This window comes from Polypterus senegalus, chromosome 16 (assembly GCF_016835505.1).
Source record: "Polypterus senegalus isolate Bchr_013 chromosome 16, ASM1683550v1, whole genome shotgun sequence".
NCBI lineage: Eukaryota > Metazoa > Chordata > Cladistia > Polypteriformes > Polypteridae > Polypterus > Polypterus senegalus.
The window spans coordinates 102,098,599-102,120,262 of NC_053169.1; the positions used below are offsets into that span (position 1 = coordinate 102,098,599).

The window sequence follows — 21,664 nt, forward strand, 5'->3', positions numbered from 1 at the left end:
GGAAAATTGAGAGTCCACCTTATGAGAAGACTTGGGAGTCATAGTGGAGTCGACATTATCAACAGCTAGCCAGTGTTCAGAAGCCAATTAAGAAGGCTCACAGAATGTCAGGTTATATAGCGCCTTGACGTGTGGAGTACAAGTCACAGGAGGGTCTGCTCAAGCTTTATAACACACTGGTGAGGCCTCGTCTGGAGTCCTGTAGGCAGTTTTAGTCTCCAAACAGGACATAACAGCACTGGAGAAGGTCCAGAGAAGAGCAACAGGCTGATTCAGGGCTACAGGGGATGTGGCGGTCTGTGCTGGAGTGACGTTCGGCACGTCACTGGTCTCCACTGTACTGTGTACCAAAATCTGCTTCTCCTGTGGCTCTTCATTATCAATTGCAAAAGCACCTCACTTCACCTAAGCGCTCTTCACCTCCTTTTTTACTCGATATGATGGCATGCCGTTTAGTGCAGTTAGGTGGTGTGCGGTTATTTTTTTTTGTGACCGTAGCTACCAATTCTTTGTACCTCACGTTGACTCCAGCTGTAGGCTCTTAATTGTGAACAGCATTTAGCATGTTGTAGTCGCTGGAAGGTTGTGCAGGTCCACAAGTTGAAATGTGGGGGTGCCAAGCTGGTCATCCCCATTTAATGGAAACAGCAGTTCAAAGAAGCCTGAGAAACCCTTCACAGCTGAAAAAGCCTCTCGAAGACGTGTTAGGAAGGAGCTCCGTCCTGCGGTGTGTTCCCGTAACGAGTGATGCTACCCTCCGGGAATCATGGGATATGTAGCGGTGGGTCAATTGCCTGCAGTGGGTATCTTCTCGGGATTATAGAGGATAAAAAAAGAGGATAAGGTTGTGCCAGCGCACCCCTCTCGACCCAGGGTGCAAGTACATACCTCAGATGAGCCTGGAGGATGATCCACTGGCGCACGTACATGACTGGGTTTACATGGGCTTCAATAAACTGAGTATTCATAGAAACCCGATTTCCAAAATGCTAGGTAAACTCCCATATAACTTGAGGAAATTGGGTAACGTGGCCATGTAAACCCATAATTGGGTTACTGTTAAGGATTTTGTAATCTTTTGTCATTGAAAGAGGGAATACACAGAGGAAATGTTGGGGCACGAATTGGTCCTTGAAATGAAACAGGCGCTCAATGCACAACAAATAAAGTGGCAAAACAAAAAACAGGTTAACAAAGGAACTAAACACGAGGATTTTTCAGTCTTGTCTCACGTGCATTAAGTTCAGGGAGGAGCTCAAGTCATCGGTCTGCTCTCTCCAGAATGAGATGTGCCGTGCCGGGAGCGCCTCGCTTTTACAACCGCGGGAACGGCAGGGGGCGGAGTTTTTATTCTTTCTCTCCGTGGGCGGTTTCTCGGGGCTGTGGAAGAAAAGGAAGATGTTACCGTCGGCAACGCGCCCCCTTGTGTCCCCGAGTGACATTGCGCATGTCCATTGCACTCTTTCAGCCTGCACATGCATTTGCTTCGCACTCTCCATTAGCAGCCACAGGCTGATACATTTCCAGAGGCGACTGTTCACACAATCCCATCATTCCTTCTCCTGATGAAACAGTCTGTTTCAGTATGTCAGAAACTGCTGAATTTATGTTGCTAAGTTGAACGTCCAGTGGTAAACTCGAACTCAATCTCAAGGGCAGTAAGTTAAAGTAACCTGCGTGAAGTAGTCTGATTATTTTTTAAAATAGCAAGTTAACCTAACGCATATCTTATTGAAGTATAAATACCGCTGTTATTTTAATTCCAGCAGCACTGGGTGTAAGAAAAGAAGCCCACGTACTGGTCGGCTGCTCCATTGCAGGGCTCAGTCGCACAGCAAGCAGAAAAGAGTGTGCTGCATGCAATCCTTTAAATACGACGAAGCATATTTATAAAACACAACACGCTGATCACAGGCCTCGTGCTTATTTTCTGATTCAGGGCGGCCGTTGATGACGTTTAACTCTTTGGTTTTTTGCTCAGTTTGGTGACATCTAAGAGTTTTGCCAAAGGAGAACTCCAGAATTTTATAAGGCGAAATAATAATAAAGAAGGTTACTTGCACATGTAAACGTGGATTTTTAAGACGCCAGTTTCCTGCCTTAATGTAGTTGTTCACCGGCACCTGATTGTGTGTGTGTGTGTGTGTGAGTGACGACACGCTGCTGGAGCTGGCAGTGCGGTCCAGTGAAGTACTTAAGCGCTCAAAAGTAATCTGATTTTGCAGAACGGTTGTTCCCTTCTTTCAGGTTGTGTTTGGTTTTAGTCTGCTGTGTGTAATGCGTTTTGCGTACACACGAGACGCATTTCTTTGTTTCTTTGTTTGGGAGACTTTTCAGCCATGGAGAGTTTATCCATCATAACTTCTTATCGGTCAGACTTACGAACGTAAGAAATGTGACAAATGAGATGAGGCCATTCAGCCCACTTGTCCCTCGTTGGTTTAGCTAATGGCTCAGCTGTCCCAGTATCCCCTCTCGATTCTTCTTACAGGTTGTCTTCAGCCTCATGACTTGGTAGTTTGTTTCAGATGCCCCAGTTCTTTCCAGTCCCAAATGCACATCCCCATAATTTCCACCCATGTTCTCGAGAAATGTGTTCTTAAAATTGGCAATCTGTACGTATTTGAAAAGTTTTATAAGCACATGAGAAAAGTAGACACTATGTTTTACTAAGAACTAAGATGTACGAGTTAGGATTGCCTACATATTTTTATTATTCTGTATGAGCTGGAAGCCACCAATAGTTCATGAAGCCAAAGGTCAGACGTGCAGGAGAGCTGGAGAAGGACGGGCCCCTCGCTTAGAGCAAAGAGCTGGTATGGAGTAAGGATAGGCCTCGTCAAACAGACATGATGGTCAGAGAGGGGCTTTTGACACCCCCTTGTGTAAGAAATTAATTGGAGGCAAGATTAGAGCAGTGAAATGATTGGAGTCCGATGAGGATGAATAACGGCTTGTATGGTAAGAATTGTAATAAATGTAAGAGATGCCTGAAGCTGCTCACTCATGAGTCTCTATGTGCGCCGTACAATAAATCTCGATTCTGCTGCCTGTCCAAAGACTCCGAGTGTCTTCTTTGGTGCTGCCTCATCTGCTCCAACGTACATCATTCACATTAAGCTGAAAGACATCTGCTGCATCTACTCGATCGATCGATGGATTTTGAAGACCTGGATGAGGTGCCCATGCAGTCTTCTCTGCTCAAGACTAAGTCAGGTGGCTTTCTCTGGGTCTGTCATGTCCTTAAGTCCTGGGATGCACTTGGCTATCCTCCTCAAGTGCTGCTATGTCTTATTTGTTGTGTTGTAACCAGAGAAATTAATGTGATTAATTTAAACTTGAAACAGCTGAGCAGAGCACCGGTGGTCTTTGCTGTTTAAATCACTGCTCCTTGTGGAAGCCGGCCTGGACGCAGACAGGTGGACATCGTTGGTTCACCCACAACACGTTTATTATACATTCAAGCTATTTACAAAAGTGCACGCAAAGTCCAGGCCAACTACACAAATGCCTTTCCTTCTTCAGGCCGCCTCCTTGCCTCCTCCAAGACCTCGTCTCCTTCTCTCCATACTCCGGCCATCGTATGGAGGGAGGCGGTGCCTTTTATAATCACCCGGATGTGCTCCAGGTGCATTACGACGATCTTCCTCCGGCACTCCCCAGTGTGGCAGAAGTGCCGGCTGCGCACCCGGAAGCACTCTGGGTGTCCCCGGTCCTCATCCAAACAGCACTTCTGTCACAACCGGTCCAGGGCTCCAAAGGCACAGGGGCGCCCCCTGGCGGTGACCATGGGCCCCTACAGGGCTGAGCTTCAAAGCTCTGTACCTGTGGTCCCCAAAGCCACCAGGGCGGTCGCCCCCTCGTGGTCTGGAGGAGATGCAAGCCCTCCTCTGGTCCTCCTGGGCGTCCCGGCTCAGTAGCAGCCCCAGCCTCTCGCCAAACCCTACTTAGAGCTCCACCTTCATGAGACATTGAATTGTGAAACATCTAATTGTCCCCCCTCACATTTCAGCAGAATTCACTCATGGCTGTCCCGAGGCGTATCGACTGTGTTATACGTCTGGCTTTGTGAGGCTGACTGCCTTCTAGGTGATGCTTGGAGTTTATGGCCTGATTTTCTTTTGGGGTGCTGTTTGTGCCAGTTGATCTAGTGAGGCCAATCGAGGGTCCCCAACTGCAAACCTGAAAATAACACCTGGGGGGCAATTTTGAAAATTCACATCAAAACATAGAGTGCAGTAAGTTGACGACTCCCAGTTTTTTTTTGCCCAAAGTCAGGAGGCAGGTGTTTCCTGAAAGGGACAGTTTTGATAAAGGCAACTGGAAGGGCAAAACAAAAAAATGCTGGGGTCTTGGTTAAAAAGCCAGGAAGATTAGGACTGAAATCCAAAAGACTTAGTCAAAGATCAAGTCCAAAGATTCCAAGCGGCAGTTTTTACTTATCCCAATATCAAAATAAAGACGTGCTGTGCTGCCATCTTTCATAGGTATGAGGTGCCTATTAAATACACCATGTGACTGGCAGTAGCCATAGCAATGTGAAAACAATATGGCCGCACCAAGCCAAAAAAAAAAAATAACACACGAAGTGGTGGCGGAATAAGAAAAATCCAAAACACAAAATATATCCAACTGAAATGACAAAAAAAATGCTTAGAAAAATCACAATGACAACAACCGGGCTTTTGCTGCGATTTTTTCTTTTTGTTTTGTTTTACTTCCAGTTTTTGCATAAGTTGCATAATCTTAAGAAAATCATGGCGATTTATGGACAGTCGTAGTGTATGCAACTGTCATTTGTGCAGTGGGACACCCCCAGTGACTCATTCAGGCCACACTATGCCTCTTTGTGACCGCTGATGACAATATCCAACTGCTCGGATTTTTCTTGTAGTGAGTTTCTATCGTCGGGGTGGCCACTTTTCTGAGCGTGAACAGCCAATACGACAGCAAGTGTTCTGGCCTGAGCAAACCAAGGTGAGGCTCCTCAAACACTGGGGCCAACACAGATGTCTGTTTGATGTTTCATTTTTGTTGTACTACAGAACACAGGCTGTGTGAACAACGGAGACTAAATGCTGTGGTCATTTGGACCTGCCAAACTTCATAAGAAGGCCTGAGGCCTACACACACAAAAAGGCCTAAATACTTTAGAAAAGGCCTGACACCTACAGCACTCAAAAGTGTGTTGTCCACAGAGGCAGTCATTATAAAAGAATTTACAGACTGAAAACTGGAGAAGAATGTATTCGAAAAGTAAAGTGAAGGTCATTACTGGAAGTCACAGTCAAAGAAACCAAAATAACCAAAAACAAGTTGTAAAAGGACACAGTCAACTGTCTGAATCTCTGATAAAACTGAAACAGTCTGAGTGAAGTTTATATAGTCACGCTGATGACATCATCGCCGCACTGTTCCAAAGCATCCTGGGATACAATTGCATGGAAACCACTGACGCAAAGCACACAAAATCATAACACCTGTAGAGAGAACAAAAGACTTTCAAACGGAAGTTCCAATCTGAAGGTGGTAAGAGATTTAGGTTCCCTGGATAGAACAACAATACCTCAGGGGAGGCTTAAAAATTAAACATAAACCTGACAGGTGGATGGAAACTCGTAAAATCAGAAATGAATTTCTGCAGCTGGCTTCTGGTCTACGAGGAACACAATCATCGATGCATCGTTTGTGCAGTCTGGTACAAAGCCTGGGGAGGAAGACAAGAAATGCTCCTCACCCAGCCGGCGGAGATACTGGCATAGCAGGATTGTGGACTGGATGTCTGTGGAAAGTTTGTCCGAGGGCGATGAGGAATGACTGCGTCCAGAGAGGCAATGTCCACGGTAAAGATAAAGCAGCCAACTGATTACTTTAAATATCTATTATATAGTGCCTTTCACTTCTGTCTATCCTTATGGGCAAAAAGCAAGTTTATTTTTAACTAGGGGGCTATGCCCCCTGCTAGCTTCACTCGCCAAACCCTGGGCGGATGCTACGCGCTCGCGACTTACTGGCTGTGTCACTCGTGTATGGGGAAGTGGATGTACAATTTAAAGAGATTGATATTTTTATGGGAATTGTTGCATATGCATAATAGAACTATTTTACATTACAGCGAGTAATTAACCAGAGTAAAAAAATAGTAAAATGTAATAAATTGAAAGAAAATTATGTTTCATGTTCCGTTATACATTTTCTTTCTGTTTGGCTTTGAAATTAACCCACACATACTTTTTAAACTTACACGTTTACTGTAAAACTTCAGTAAAAACAATATTTGGAATTAACTTTCCGTCAAAATCGCATTGAATTTTGATTCCGTGTTTGGACGTTCATCGTGACAACGTGACTTATAACTAATCTATCTATCTATCTATCTATCTATCTATCTATCTATCTATCTATCTATCTATCTATCTATCTATCTCTATCTATCTTATCCATCTAATCCTGCCAACTACGCTATCTAGCTAGCCAAAAGGTTACTTTATGTTAAATATGTGGCTTTTATAGTGTCTTTCATCTCCTGTCCATGTGCTTTGCTGTCATTATAAAGTGCCTTTCCCATCTATCAATCTCTATGGGCAAAGGGCTGCTTTAGTGGTAATCTCTATGGTAAAGTTGCGTTCATATCCCATATCTTATATAGAGCCAGTCACATCTACCTGTCTATACACTTATACTGTATATGTGTTTTAAATATCTATTCTACAGCACCTTTCATATCCTCTCTCTGTGTCTCCTTTATTTCAAACATCCCTCTATTATATAGTGCCTTTTACATCTGCCTGTCTGTCTGCATATCCGTACAGTAAGTAGCTACACACATGCTGCCCATTCTACACTCGGTGCAGCTGAGATTGGCGCCACCAGACTGAAGGAGGTGCTGTGAGACGGTGCGGCCGTGTGTATGTATATTTTTATTTATTCATATTCTAATCTGTCTCTGCAGAGCTGCATTTCTTGCGCTCAGTGGCCTCCTCCTCCTCCTCCTCCTCCTCCCTTTGTATTCTTGTGGCCTTTCTATCGCTCTGTGCCTGCTCTAGTAGCTCCTCCCTGCGCCTCAGCCCATCGTGTTTAATCAGTCAGTTGTCAGGGGTTTGTTGAGTGTTTCGCTTACACCCACGGCTCGGCCTTTGTCCACTGCCGCCAGATAAGGCTTTATGAAATCTCAGTGCGTGCTTTTGGTGAGTTGCTGAGGTGGATGGCAGTGCGTCTTCCTGCCTCATGGCGGTTTTTCCTAGTAGAACGTGCTTTGTTGGACACACAACGGATTCCCCTGCTTGCCCATCCTGTTTGACTTCCTGCTTGCTCTGCTACTTTTCTTTTCAGCAGACGACTTGAAATTCATCCCCCACCAAAGCCCCGGTGCTGCCATTAAATTAGAACTTTAAGATGTTGTCTTAAATGCAGAGAGGAGGTGCGTAGCTGCCAGCAGTTATATATTGTGACACCACAGGTGGGCAAAGCCGTGTCAGGGTCACACTTGACTTTCAGCACTGGCCGCAGTACAAGACCTCGGAGAGTGGAGGGCATGTCATTCCGTGTGTCCCGTAATAACTCTACGATGGCAGTGGAGGCGAAGAATGAAGGCTATAAATAACAAAGAGCATACTAAACACTCCAGTGAGAGGCCTCAGTCACGATACACGTCTGTCTGTCTGTCTGTCTGTTAAGGTGTTGCACTTTCCTCTCTGACTTTGGTGGGTTTTCTTTAAATCTTATCCTGTACACTTTTTGTTATTGAATTTTTTTTTTTTTTTGGTATTGTGTGTTTTATTGTTCTAAGAGTATTGTTTTATCATGTTATATTGCTGTATTTAGGTGTATACCACGCGCACATTTTTTCCCGAAAATTAGCATTAGAAAATCAGGCGTGTGTCATACACAAGGAAATGTAATTCTGTAATGTTTACTTCTTCTGCTTGGGCTCGCGCTCTCTCTCTCTAAACGCTTCCTATACAATCACAACACGCGTCGTACACGGGGCAAAACGATTTTCGCGATTTTCTTTGTAAAAATTAGGGTGCACGTCGTACACGAGTAAAAACGGTATGTTTTTATTAGTCTGTCATGTTCTGTGCCTTGTCGTGTTTATGCTGAGCCTAATGGTGCAGGGCCACCTGTCACTCTAGCTGTGAGACCCCAACCACCCAGGCACAAAGTGTAGTCAGACGTCTGTCCAAAATCATAGGTGAGGCCCAAAACCCAACTCCAAATTCAGCGTTGTTAGTCGAAAGGAGAAGTTGAAGACAACAAGAACTTCACAATCTCAAATCGTTTTATACAATTCTCGGATAATGTGTAAAGCCGATGTCACATTATGCAACTTTTAGTCATGTGGGCTATGTCAGACCCCTCCGAGTGCTATTGCTGATCATTTTTATTTCCATAAGAAGCATATACCTGTCACACGTGTTTTATTTCGCAAGCCATCTTTGGGGTGGGGTCATTGGTGTAAAACACTCGCACGGATCTGTCCCATCCCGCCTCACGTATAAAGTATGTACGGTAATAACGACAATGTTCAAGCAATGATGAAGCAGAATAGAGACGCCGTGCCTGCCCGGCAATCCTAACTGTTCTCTCAGACTGATCTGAACCGACCCCGACTGGGTGAAAGGAAAGAAAAAAAAGAAGTCTTTGGGCAGCTATTTCAAAATAAGAGCGGGTCTGTGCACACTGCCATTGAAAAAGGGATCAGGAGCTGCTTGATGATACCTGAGGTGGACAGTCCTGTCAATCCACCGGAGTGGTAGAAAACACAAGCGGTATGTTTCCTCAAATTGGGAAACTTGCAAAAAAAAAAGTGGCCGGGCATCCCCAGCTCAGGCAGAGTAGGCTCTCCCTACCGGAGGACGCATTGTAACGGGTAACCGTGCTGCTCTGACGTCACACACGGCCAACAGACTGGTGCATTTCCTCAAGTAGAATTTCACAATTGTTTGATTCTTTCTGATATCTTTGTGCAATATTGGACAGAATCTGAAGTTAGTAATTTGTTTAAAAATGTTTTAGGTTTGGGTTTTTTTGTAGCTTGTTTTCAAATGCAATCTTTTTTTTTGATCCTATGGGGTGTTTGACAGAACTTTGTATTTTTACACAGTAGTACAGCATGTGAGATTTCTGTTGTTGCTTGTATGCTGCACGGTTCACTTTACGGCAGAATGTAACGTTCAGGCTCCGTAGTTCAATTGTGAGTCGTATCTTGTTTACAGTGAGGTTAAGTGTCTGTTTAAAATGTATTTTCATTACAGTAGTCTTGTTGGCCTTTTGTGTGTAGTGGACATGTGCAGAGGAGAGAAGCTGAGTATATTGGGAGAAGGGTGCTAAGGATAGAGCTGACAGGCAAGAGGAGAAGGGGAAGGCCTAAGAGAAGCTTTATGGATGTGCTGAGAGAGGACATGCAGGTGACGAGTATGACAGAGCAAGATGACAAGGATAGGAAGATATGGAGGAAGATGATCCGCTGTGGCGACCCTAACGGGAACGGCTGAAAGAAGAAGACGACATCTAGGGTGTTCCACAGTGTTCGCCATTATGAATGCAGTGAGTGAGTGTAGTGAGCCAAATGACAACTCTTATTGGCTAACTAAAAAGACGACAATATGCAGTCTCGCCTGAAGAAGGGGCCTGAGTTGCCTTGAAAGCCTGCATATTGTCATCTTTTTAGTTCGCCAATCAAAGGGGTCATTTTGCTTGACTTGGTCTTTTGTGGAAATCCTCTGGGCCTCCTTGAAATGGTGTACTCACACTGGCAATGTTTTATCTCAGTAATACTTGGGCTGGTAATTTGAATGTTTTTTTTGTGTTATTTTTACTTCAAGTTTAAGTAAATTAATGAGACCCATGTTCCTTAACTGTTTCCGTTAATCTAATTAGTAAGCTACAATGTTTATCCTATTAACAAGGACAAGCTAAATCAGTAAGACTTTTACACGCCCGTTTTTAAAGGATGCCAAATATCGTTTTGTTATCGTCCAGTAAATATCAATATATCATTTTTTGCCGATATCGCACACACCAACACTTTCCCGAATAAGAGAAGTAGAAATCTTAAGAAGTCATTGGTTACAAACGCCTTTCATTTTGGACGTGTTCTGTGTCTTATACAGAAGTCTCCCCTTATTGCTCAGTAGTTGCTTTTGCCCAGCTCAGCCCGCGTCGCCCTGCTAGGTGTAGACACTTGGAAAGCGGAGTCCCGTATCAGTACAGGTACAACTCCAATTCTGCTACTTCTTGCACTTTGTGGTCGGGTAGTCATCTCAGATATGGCAGACAGAAGTTTTGACTCGCTGATCATCGCTCTTTACATGAAAATTTGCTGCTGCTGTCGTGTCAGCCGCCAAAGGCCCAGGGCTCTCGACTGACTGTCGGCACACTTCGAGGAGGCGGGCATGGCAAGTATGGACGTGAGGAGAACACAACCCTCTGGCTACTGTTGCCGCCTTCCTCTGAGAGATCCAGAGAGTCCTGACCCAGGCGGGCGTCACGCTGGATGTTTCTGTCTTACTTGAGCGAGCCTGTTGGTTAATGAAGAACTCGGTTCCTTACACCGCACACTCCATTAACTGCTCCTGGTAAATGTTTTCCTAAGAATCCGAATGTCCTTGAGCTCCTCGCTCTTGAATTCCTCACATTTCTGTAGCTGTGTGCCGTTAAAGGTGTTGGTGGTTTTTTGTTTCTTGTAGAGGATTTAAAACGAGTGGACGAAAGGGCAGAGACAGTGTGGGCTCGTCCCCCGACCTGGGGGTAGGCAGGTTTGACAAAGGACTGACACAAAGATGGATGAGTCCCACCTTATTGTTATCTCTGCAAAATATAGGTGGATCCACCCCATAATTAACCTTATGGAGATGACAGTCTGGAAATCAAAATTGTTGGGGGTGGTGGGGATCTGAATGACTTGGCACTTTCTTCAATAATCTCACGACTGTCCCTGTGTCTCTGGGTGTGACTTCCATGAGTCAGACTGCAGGAGAGAGAAGAGGATGGACGAAGTCTTTATTAACCCTCTTTATCCTTCCTGGCAGTGAGTGTGGTGTGTCTCGTGAACATGTGGCCATATTCACCTCCCTCTTGAGCCGAGCAGATGCCATACCAGGATGTACTACAGTCAGTGATGATGGACTCCACCGATCACAGGCAGAGGTTTGTGAGAACAGAATGAGAGCTGTGGGCTGCCATCAGATGTCTGGGGAAACAGCGGCACTGGTGAGCCTGGGAGAGCTGTGCCCACTTCAGTGCTGGTCATTACAAGAAGTCTAAACCTGCTGACCTTCTAAACAAGGTAGACGGCACTGGCAGAGTGCTCTGCCTCTAGTCTCTGCCCAGCTCCTTGGTTTGGCATTGTCCTGGTACTGATGAATCTGCCTTCTCTTCTTCTTCTTCTTCTTTTTCATCTTCTTCTTTGCACCACATAGTCCTATGGACCCCCAATGGTGGGAGCCTTCCATCTTGACCAGTGTCCATTCCTCTCGAGTCAAGTGGACTCAAGTTCTCGGATATCGTCCAACTACCTTCTTCTATGTCTTCCTCTTTTTCTTGTTCCTTTAGCACTTCCAAGCATTCCTGTTAAATGCACACTCAAAACCATGATAAGGTAAGTAACCCGGCTGAGGCAGAAATGTGTTTCCTTAACTCCGTTTACACTCACGAGTCCACTTGTGGAGTTCTCCTTTGGCAAAACGCTCCGGTGTCATAAGAATGTACAGAAAAAAAGATGAGACATCATTAGTGACTGACGCGAATCTGAAAACAAGTAACCGAACCTTCGTCTCCTGAAGCTATGCTGCTAAGCTTAGCCCTGCACATTCAACTCATCAACATCTTGAGACCAGGAGCAAACCCAATGCGATCGGCCAAGCTTTACCTCTGGAGGTTGATCTGTGTGGACATGTTCACCGCTCTCTACTGGAGGCTGCTGGATGTGTGTGTGACGCATGTGCAGGTGGACAAACTGCAGAATCCCCAACTGTAACCCTGTTAAGGGTTTACATGGCCACATCACTGAACCACTGGCGAAGAAATCTATGTGCGTTACTGGCTTTCTCCAAGCATAGTATCTCGGTGGGGGAGGGGCAGTCTCTTGGGGGGCACGTGGCATTATTAAAAGTGGGTTTCAGTGAATCACCGGTTTGCTGAAGTGCACATAAACACACTCACTCTGCCATCCTTCATCCTACAAATATGTCTGAACAGTTTCCTCAGCTTGATTTTGGCCTCCAATGTTACACTCCTGCTCAACACTTCACTTATTTCTTTATGGCTGACCAGGTCCCTACAAGTTCTTCTCCTTAGTTTTCTGCAGCACTTTTGCTTCAAGCTCATTCAACTTCATGAAGTCGACTTTCTTCAGAGTTCAACAGTTGCACGCCTACTCTGTCATTTCCTCCTCCTCCTGCCACCGAGCCCTTGTCCCCAACTCTGGCAGGCAGTGACAACAGGAACAACCCTCTGGCAGTCCTGTGGCTGGCTATCTGCAGCTCCCTCTGGTGGCCATCACATGCTTGAGCCCCACCTTGTAAAGTGCCAGTCCTTGGTAGATTCCAGATGGAATTCCCCCTGCTTGTGGTGTGGGCCAGTTCAACTCCCACTTGACCCACTGTGGCACACCTGGGGAGACAATTGGGAACGAGGACATTAGAGGGTCTGCTCAGGTTGGCAGATAAAGTCAGAGAGGCAAGATTGCGTTGGTTTGGACATGTGCAGAGGAGAGATGAGGGGTATATTGGGAAAAGGGTGCTAAGGATAGAGCTGCCAGGGAAGAGGAGAAGGGAAAGGCCTAAAAGAAGGTTTATGGATATGGTGACAGAGGTCATGCAGGTGATGGGTGTGACCGAGAAAGATGACGAGGACAGGAAGATATGGAAGAAGGTGATCCGCTATGGCAACCCCTAATAGGAGCAGCCGAAGGTTGAAGAAGAAGATGAAGAAGAATACCCTGAGAGGCCAGATTATTAGGTCCACCAATTGAGTAGCAATAGACTCAAGCTGTGAGGCCTCAGCACTGACCACTGTGCCCCTTGTTCATCCATCCATCTGTCCATTCCTGATCAACATTGAGAAGGCATTTGTACCCCAAAACCTGAGGCTGTGAGGCTGCAGTTCAAACCGCTGTATTGTTCCTCTCTTTTGGCCAACCATCTGTCCATTAAGGAAACTAAATAAGGATTTGAACCCAAAACTCTGGAGTTTTCAGACTGCAGCACTAACCACTGAGCCAGTACTCTCAAGTGTCCAATCTGTCCATCCATGGTCAAGGCAGATGGAGACAGCAGACATGTCAGGCTGCCATTCGTTCTCTTTGTCTGTACAGACATCGCTAAAGATTTGAACCTCAGATTGTGAAGCCGCGAGATGGCAGTGCCAAACACTGGGCCACCCCTTTGTACACATTTGAAATGAATGTATGTATGTATCCATCTATCTAATCCTGCCAACTACGCTATCTATCTATCTGTCTATCTGTTATATAGTGCCTTTCATTTCTATCTCTGTCGTTCATGTCTGTCTTGATACCCGGGTATGATCAGCATGCTTATACCCCTTAAGCGGCTCTCTTGTCTCATACTGAAGCCACCTGTCTTGCACCGATGTCATCTCGTTGCACTGCTCTTTTTCCAGAAGTTTCTTTTCCTGACGTCCCCCCCGCCTTCATGTCTTCCATTCCCCAGCCTGATATCACCTCCTTGGGACCTTTAATCCCCACTAAGTGCCAGTCTGTGTTCCCACATGGCACACTTCACTCCGACTTTGCGGGACCCCCCGTGTGCGCCGAGCCAATGAGGCTTTTAAAGCCTGGCAGTGGGGTGGCTGACTCGGTGATACAATAAGAGGGGCATCGCTGACCCCCAACTTATCTGCTGCCCACTGTTCTAAATAGAGCACAGGGTCTGTTTTTAGTCAGTGCCATCCCTCTAGTTATCCCAGGAGTCACTTTTCTCACTTCATGCGCTTGTCGCTGATGTTTTGAAGCCCCGGCACCCCTTCATTAATAACCCCATAAAGCACACTCTGTTATCCACTAGCAAACCCTCCTCATCCATAGTTTATTTAATATAGCGCCTTTCCATTAATCAAACCCCATGGCATACACTTTATAAATAGCGCCCCTTGATTAACAAACCCACAATTTAGTTTGTCAAAGCCTCGTGGCACACGGCTTAGCGCCCTTTCACAAAGCCCTTTCACAAAGCTACACAGCACCCCTCCATTAACAAGCCCACATGGCACACAGTGCAGCTACATGTATCGCCTTTCCGTTGCCAAGCGTGACACGCGGTTTACTTTGGTATGGTGCCCCTCCATTATCAAACTCCCAATATAGCGCCCCTTCATCGGCATCCTTACATGGCCCACTTCTGTGTTTCCTCCCAGCCCATGGTGGGCCGCAGTTCATCTCTCTGGCCTTGAACCCGGGCTCCCTGTGTGTTCAGTTTCCCCACTGTAGTCCACCGATCCGCTCCCACGCCTTCCGATTTCCTTTGGATTGAGGAGTGTCTGCCGGCCGCCGTAAAGCGCCTCTGTGTCTCCGAGATCTCTGTGTCTTCAGAGTTGCTCCCTCAGTGACCTGCGGCCCATTTTGATGTCCGCCCAGAGGGGCTTCACAGGCATGGAAACTGAAACAGCCTGCCAGGCGGCCCTTTGATCTGCACTTCCTGCACGCTGGCTGGCGGCTCGGCTGATGTGGGAGAGCAGGGTCTCCGCCACTCGATTTTTATATGAAAAAATAAAAAAATAAATAAATAAATACATAAAGCACACAATTGAAATGAAGCATAAAAAATATTAAAGGAAGCCTAGTGACGCACCTTACAGCTTGTAGGACTCCAAGCCTGACGGGTCCTAATCTGTGCGCAGCTTGCGTGTTCTCAGCGTGTTCAGGTCAGGTGTACTCATACTTCATACTGCCCTGTGATAGGTTGGCATCCCCGCCAGGGCTTGTTCATAGACGCTGGATAGACCCCACCCAAAACACCAACACTGCCACAAATCTAAATCTGATAATCGACCACTGAAGACGGGGTGGATGGATTGGGTGACGCTGGGGGTTTGAATTGAATTCAGGCAGGGCAAGGTGGGCTTAGTAGGAGTAAAGTTGGTGGTCTTGGGGGTCTGGTGAGGGTTGGCTATCATGGACAAGCATCCCATTCATGGTTTGGGCCTGCTGAGTGCAGGGTTTTTGGCTCGGCGGTACTGAATATGCCCTGGTTGTGTGTGTGACATTAGACCTAAACCATAACATCACACACCACACAAGGCCCAAACTGGTCCATGGTTCGAAATACCCCAATAAAGGCCAAAGGCCTAAATACTCCAAAAAGACCTAAAAACAGGCAAAGAGGCGAAGCTCAAGAAAGGGAGACGAGAGCCTCCAAAGGGCAGGGACATGCGTAAAATTACAAACATTACAAAAACATGATTTATGAAAAGTGAAACATTTGTCAAAACAAAGACAGAATTTTAAGAGCTGAGCCGGTTTTGGGAACTTGGGAGGATAACCTGAGTAACTGCTGAAAAGCCCCCCAGACATGGGGAGAACATGCAGACTGTGCATAGACAGGCATGGGATGTGAACCCAGGAAACCATCTGTGGAGAATCACTGTGCTGCCATCACGGAGGTACACGACACGAGTACTCAAGCGGTGCCATCCCCACGATGGTCATATGACTGCATAATCCATGTGGCAAAGCACCAGGCACAGATGGGTGGGGCCAAAGACAAAAAGTCAAAAGGGGTGGTGCTTCAACCCATCCTGGCAAATGCTCCCATCGACCCCATTGGTGAAGTCCTGAGGCTGGAGATTTGGCGACCATTTATGGAAATAACAAGCAATTTATTCATTTTTTTAATTATATATATATATATATAGTATAATATATAAATATATAAAATATATGTATATATTATTATTATTATTTTATATATATTTTTTATTATATATATATTATTATGCATATTGTAGGTATGTGTGTATATATGATATAGTGGCTTTCATAGAGGCCTGAAAGTGAGTACCAGTTACAATTCTAAATCTGACCTCTCCCTCCATGTCTGTAATGTTGTAACAGGATTGGTCGGGTACAGTAAATGTATAAATGGGGACCCAAAAGTGGGCTCCACCAGGCCACATATCTGGAAACACAAACAGCAGAAAAAGAGAGGCTGTGCCAGCTGTTTCCATGAATATCCGTTGGCACTTCTGAGAATGCCAGTCCTGAAGGTTGACGTGAGCTCCTCCCTGGTCTCCTGTCCCTGCTGAGTGGCTCCTAACATTTGCAAATGTCTCTTGCTAGGGGGCTTGTTTGTCGGCAGCAAAGCAGCGCTGCCAGGAAGGGTGAGGTCAGCTTCCAAAAGGGGCAGATGTGTGGTGGCACACATAGGAACACCGCTAGTGGCTTTGAAGATATTGGCATGATGAGGTGAGGTCAGTCCAACGGTACTCAGAGTTAAAAACTAGAACGGTGAGTGTGCGGGGTTAAAAGCGGATCGGGGATGCCATGCCAGTCACCCAAAGTGGCACCTGCTTTGCACTCTTTCCATTTGAGGACACAACTTACCAGTCACTGGTGCAAGATAAGCAATTGCTTGGTGGCTCCACAGCTGGTAGGGGCAGAGCTGGACCCCAACTACTGGAGGGCTACACTGCTCAAAGCTAAACAGCCATTTTCTGATCCTGCCTATATCGGGGGCATCACTTATTATCTCTATAAACCAGAGGCCAGTTTATTGGGTACATCTCTGTAGTGGCGCCTTGTCCATGAGGACAGCACAGATTTGTCTGCTGTGAGTTTACGAGATGCTTGACGTGTTGCCCTGGAATGTTCTACCATTGCCTTAAAAGGATGTGCCACGTATGGTTGCTGTAAATTGGGTGGCCATGCAGTCCCACCATATCCTGTGCACCTCATCGATGGCATTGGGGACCGTGAAGGCTACTGAAGCCATATAAGTTTGCTGTCATGTGTGGCATTCGGTGACAATGTGTTTCCCATGACATGCTACATCATCATCATGCTGGAAATGACCTGCCAGGACAGGATGAACTGTTCAGTGGGTATTAGTAGCCTCAATGTGCCCCTCACCATCACAAGGCCACTGCCAGCCTTTGCTATTGACACCAGCCAGGGTGGCACCTCCATTGCTCCTGGTACTTGTGTCCAAATTCTGATCTTTCAGTCAAAGCCTGGAATGGTCTGACCAAGCAACTTTATTCCATCCCTCTAGAGTCCCGTTTTGAGGCTTCTGTGCCCACTGGAGATGTGCTGACAACGCTGGCCCCAGATGTGATCTTTTGTTCTGATCTCCTCAGTCTTTGATCTGATTTTGATTCCTTCCTCCTGTCGTGCAGGCTACTCGTGCACTACCTGATTGGGTGGAGGTACTACAAACCAGAAAGGTTTTAAAAAGGCACCTGACTGACCAAGTCGTATTTATATGTGAATGTGCAATCAGCCAAATGCCCTAATCACCCACACCCACAGCCCTTTGGAGCCTAATTTAAAAATCGCGCTTCGCCACAGACCTCTTATCACATGCATTGAAGTTGCTGGAGCCATTATGTGGATGTTGTCTTCTGCATGGTATTGTGTAGTAGAGCCCTAAACATGTCAAACACGGATGTGAGACGACAATCCCCCCCCACAAAACAAAACAAAAAAAAAACCAAGAAACAGGTCAAGGCCACGACTCGCCAGCGCAGCTTACTTAAAACAATGACATGCAGGTTAAACAAGGAGAGCTGGCGAAAGAACACAAAAATGTCCCAAAACAAAGCAAAGCCCCACAAGCAGGAGGATCACAGTAAACCCCTGCTAAGAGCCAGAAGGAGTTTCCCACAAGGCAGTCCTAAGTATGCAATCAAGAATTGTTGGACAGAAACAAGAAGTCAGCAAAACCAGAAGGAATGAAACGAAAATAGAAATGCTGACAAAAACTCCAAACACAAACGGAATGATCTCCGATTCCCGAACCTTCTCCGCTCCAGCTCTAAATAGCCAGGGGGCAGGCTGTGGAGCAGTGGTGTCAGGGTGGCCCCGCCTCCTCAGGCTCGACCCACAACACACAAGGAATATCCGGGCATTTAAAGGACATAACTTCAAAGAAAATTCAAAAATAACAATGAGACACACATTAGATTTACTGGTTTGTGGTGATGGTGTATTGGGACTTCTTCACCTTTCAGGCAACTCCTTTTTGAGCTGTCTCTTACAGTTTCTATTTTTGAATAAGTATTCTCGTTTATCAAGATTCCTTTTGTGGACTGTTTCTCAAGCCAATTTCTTTTAGCGGTTTCCTATCCCCTTGAGAGATGCTTTGAGATATTTTGGGAGTTTTAAAGTATTTTAAAGCCAAAACTCCTTTTTTAGGCCCGTGTAGGCCGAAGCAGGCCGGTAGATTTTAAGATCAAGCTGTCTGGAGTGAGCTCTGTTATGGGTAGGCTAGCATTGCTTTTGGGGCCTGAGTCGATGGGAGCCACTCTCGCTTCACTTGCTGCTTTTTATATCCTCATTTTGGCCTTCTCAAGTTGGGCTGATGGCTGCCATTGGCGGGAGTGTGGCAGCGAGGACACCTGCTCCGAGAGCTCTGTCATTACTGAGGGCAGCAGCTGTCCGCATTAACAGGGATTAGACCCAAAAAAGAGGCGCAGCTTTGATTTCAGGAGGAGAGGCGACGGCCGCCACCGCACAGAACTTGAAAACGTGTCAGGAAGACGCCTGCAGATCTGGGCGGTGGTGTCTGATGTGACCGCCCACCTTCGTCTTGAGTCTCGCTTGGTCATCTCCTACTATATCAACAGTTGAGGGTCTTGTGCATTTTGGCTGAGGCATTGGGTTCAGGAGCTGGTGATTTGGGCCTTTTGTTGCGGTTTCTATCACGTCTGTGGCTGTGCTACTTTATTGGGGTCGACGTGCGTCGTGGCTCGCTGGTTTGTGTCGTTGGCTCGCATCTCCTGGATCGCCTTTTATGATTTCCTGTCATACCCCAGACACGTGGCAGCTCAAACCAGGAGACTACTTTACTGAGCAGCATGCTGCCATCTCCATTATGTTGCGATTAGTAGGGTCCCTTTTTGAATTTCTTAATCATCATCTGTGGACATTAATGACGTACCAGCTGGTGGCCCAGAGACAGGACTCTTGGGAATTCAGGCAAAGTACAACGAATGGCATTTGTGGCCAAGGGCCCCTCTTCATTCCACCATCTGCATCTTTGGTGCTGTCGTCCATATGAGAGCCGGGCAGCCTCTGTCTTTGTGCTGACCTGGTCAATGCACTGGCCTTCGAGACACAGGGGTGGTGGTCAAGTTCCTTTCTGCAGTTCGCTGTAGTGACCCATGTGAGTCACTTCAGTCGTCATTCTCCTCTGTTTGTAAAATAGTATGGATTAAGACTGATGTCACGATCCACAAACGTGAGGTGGAGTGTGTCAAACCTGACACCTGGAGCTGCCTCGAGGTATTCAGGCCCACAGACGAGTCTCAGTCACACGACTCGATGGGCACTGGCCATACTTGGGGGCAATCATGAGTGTCATGAGGGTCCACAAATCCTGGACATTGGGGATATCTCTGGGTGTGATGACAGTCCACAATCCTGGACAGAATGGTGGCAATCACAAGACAGTGGAGGTAGCCATGGGCAAGGGATCCACAGTTGTGGCCAAAGTGGTGGGAATCCTGAATGCATGGATGGCACAAAAATTATGGATGGTGGTGTTAGACGTGGGATAGATGGTGGTCCTGAAGCCTGGTCATAGTGGTAGGAATCCTGAATCCTTAACAGCGAGGACGGCAGCCCACAATCCTGGACAGTGGGGGTCGCTGTAGGCTGGATGATAGTTGGCAAACCCAGATTGTTGAGGTAGCCATAGACAGTAAGGTGGTCCACAGTCCTGGTCATAGTGGTGACAACCCTGAGTGGGATGACCGTCCACATATCCCAGAGAGTGTGGTGTATCTCTGGGTCTACAATTGTAGCCATAGTGGTGGGAATCCCAAATGAGATAATAATTCACAATCCCAGACAGTGGAGCGGGGTATGCCCACAATGATGGCCATGATAGTTGGAATCCTGAATGGGGTGCCAGTACACTATGCCAGTCAGTGATTCCTGTATGGGCATGGGCAGTGCATGTTGGATGACAGTCCTCCTTCCTCAGCTGCGGGGTTAGCCATGGATGGGATGATGATACAGTGGACAGTGAAGATATTTTGGGTGGGATGAAGGTCCTCAATCCTGGCCATAGTACTGGTAATCCCACTGTAAATGGGAGGAGATTCCATAAACCTGGGCAGTGGAGGTCGGCCTGGTTAGGGTGGCTACCTACGATCCTCAATGGGAGGGTAACCCTGGATGGGACGTCGCTTTGTGACCGGCGGCTCCCCATTTCATCTGATGTGCCCGGACCGGCCACATTTTCAGCACTTTTTTCCTTTTTTTTGCAGATGCCTCGACGGCGGAGCAGCAGGAGCTCTTCTGCCAGAAGCTTCAGCAGTGTTGCATGCTCTTTGATTTCCTGGACTCGGCATCAGACCTGAAGAACAAAGAAATCAAGCGGGCCACATTGAATGAGCTGGTGGACTATGTGTCCACAAACCGGGGGGTGCTGGTCGAGGCGTCCTACCCAGACATCACGGCCATGGTAAGCAGGTCTTAATTTAGCAGAAGACAGATGATGGGGATCGGTGCGAGCGGCTGATCCGGGCTTCTCGGGTTACGTCTTGGTGAGTGAAAGGAGACGAGCCAAAGCGATTTAGAATTCTTTTTGTGTTGTTTGCAAGGCGCTGAATTTCAGGACGAGTCTACCGCCTTGAGGATGAGACGCATCCGGCATTGGGGCACAGGGGGGCTGGGGGTGGGGAGGGCTGGGACATGCGGCAGTTGTTCTGCACTCTGGACATGTGACACTCGAGAATGAGATTTCAGAGGCCTTAGAGACTTTCCATTCCTTTTATACGTGTTTCTATTTTAAAGTCGTCCCTGTGCCACTAGTTCACTTTGGCGATGTGAAGGGGGGGGGGCCACAGCGTTCCTCGTTTGGCCATTCAGGGGTGGATTTGACAAGGAACCCTGAGAAGGTCATGTCCTTACATTCCTTTAGGTGGATTTCGTGCAGATGGTGGGTTGTGGTGGTCAGATCCTGTCCAGGCAGCATCAAGCACAAGGCAGGAGCCAATCCTGGAAGGGGGGGCCAGTCCATTTGTGGCCAATGTAGAGTTGCTAATTAACTTAAGGGGCACACTTCTTTGAGATTTACCGGGATCAACACACAGGGGTACAGAAAGGCCATGGCCTAGTTGGCCGCCGAGCCCAGCCTCCGGGAACTGATAGAAGTAGAGCTACTGCTGAGCCACCTCCAATATGTTATCCCTGGGGGCACAAACGTGGCAAGGTGGTGCAGTTGTCAGCCCCTGCTGCTTTGTATAACTGGCGTCCTGGGCTCAAATCCCGCACATTCTGCCACACATTTACATAACTTTGTATTCTTGTTTTCCTCCCACATCCCCAAATTCGTGTAGGAAACGCTAACTGGCGACTGTAAACTGGCCCAGTGTGACAGGGAGTGAGCCTTGTGATAGACTGGCACCCTGATCGGGGATGTCTCCTGCCACATGCGTAGGCCAGCCAACACCTCAAACTGGGCCTAAGAAGGTCTGA

At 46.9% G+C, this 21,664-nt stretch overlaps 1 protein-coding gene across 1 annotated transcript in view; it reads left to right on the top strand.

The window, feature by feature from the left end:
• The window catches only part of ppp2r5a (protein phosphatase 2, regulatory subunit B', alpha isoform), a 73,170-nt gene that overhangs the window by 5,963 nt on the left and 45,543 nt on the right, over positions 1–21,664 (top strand). Inside the window, exon 2 of the mRNA XM_039738366.1 lies at positions 20,452–20,648. Coding sequence (XP_039594300.1) covers positions 20,452–20,648 — 197 coding nt within the window. The remainder of the gene's footprint in view (positions 1–20,451; positions 20,649–21,664) is intronic.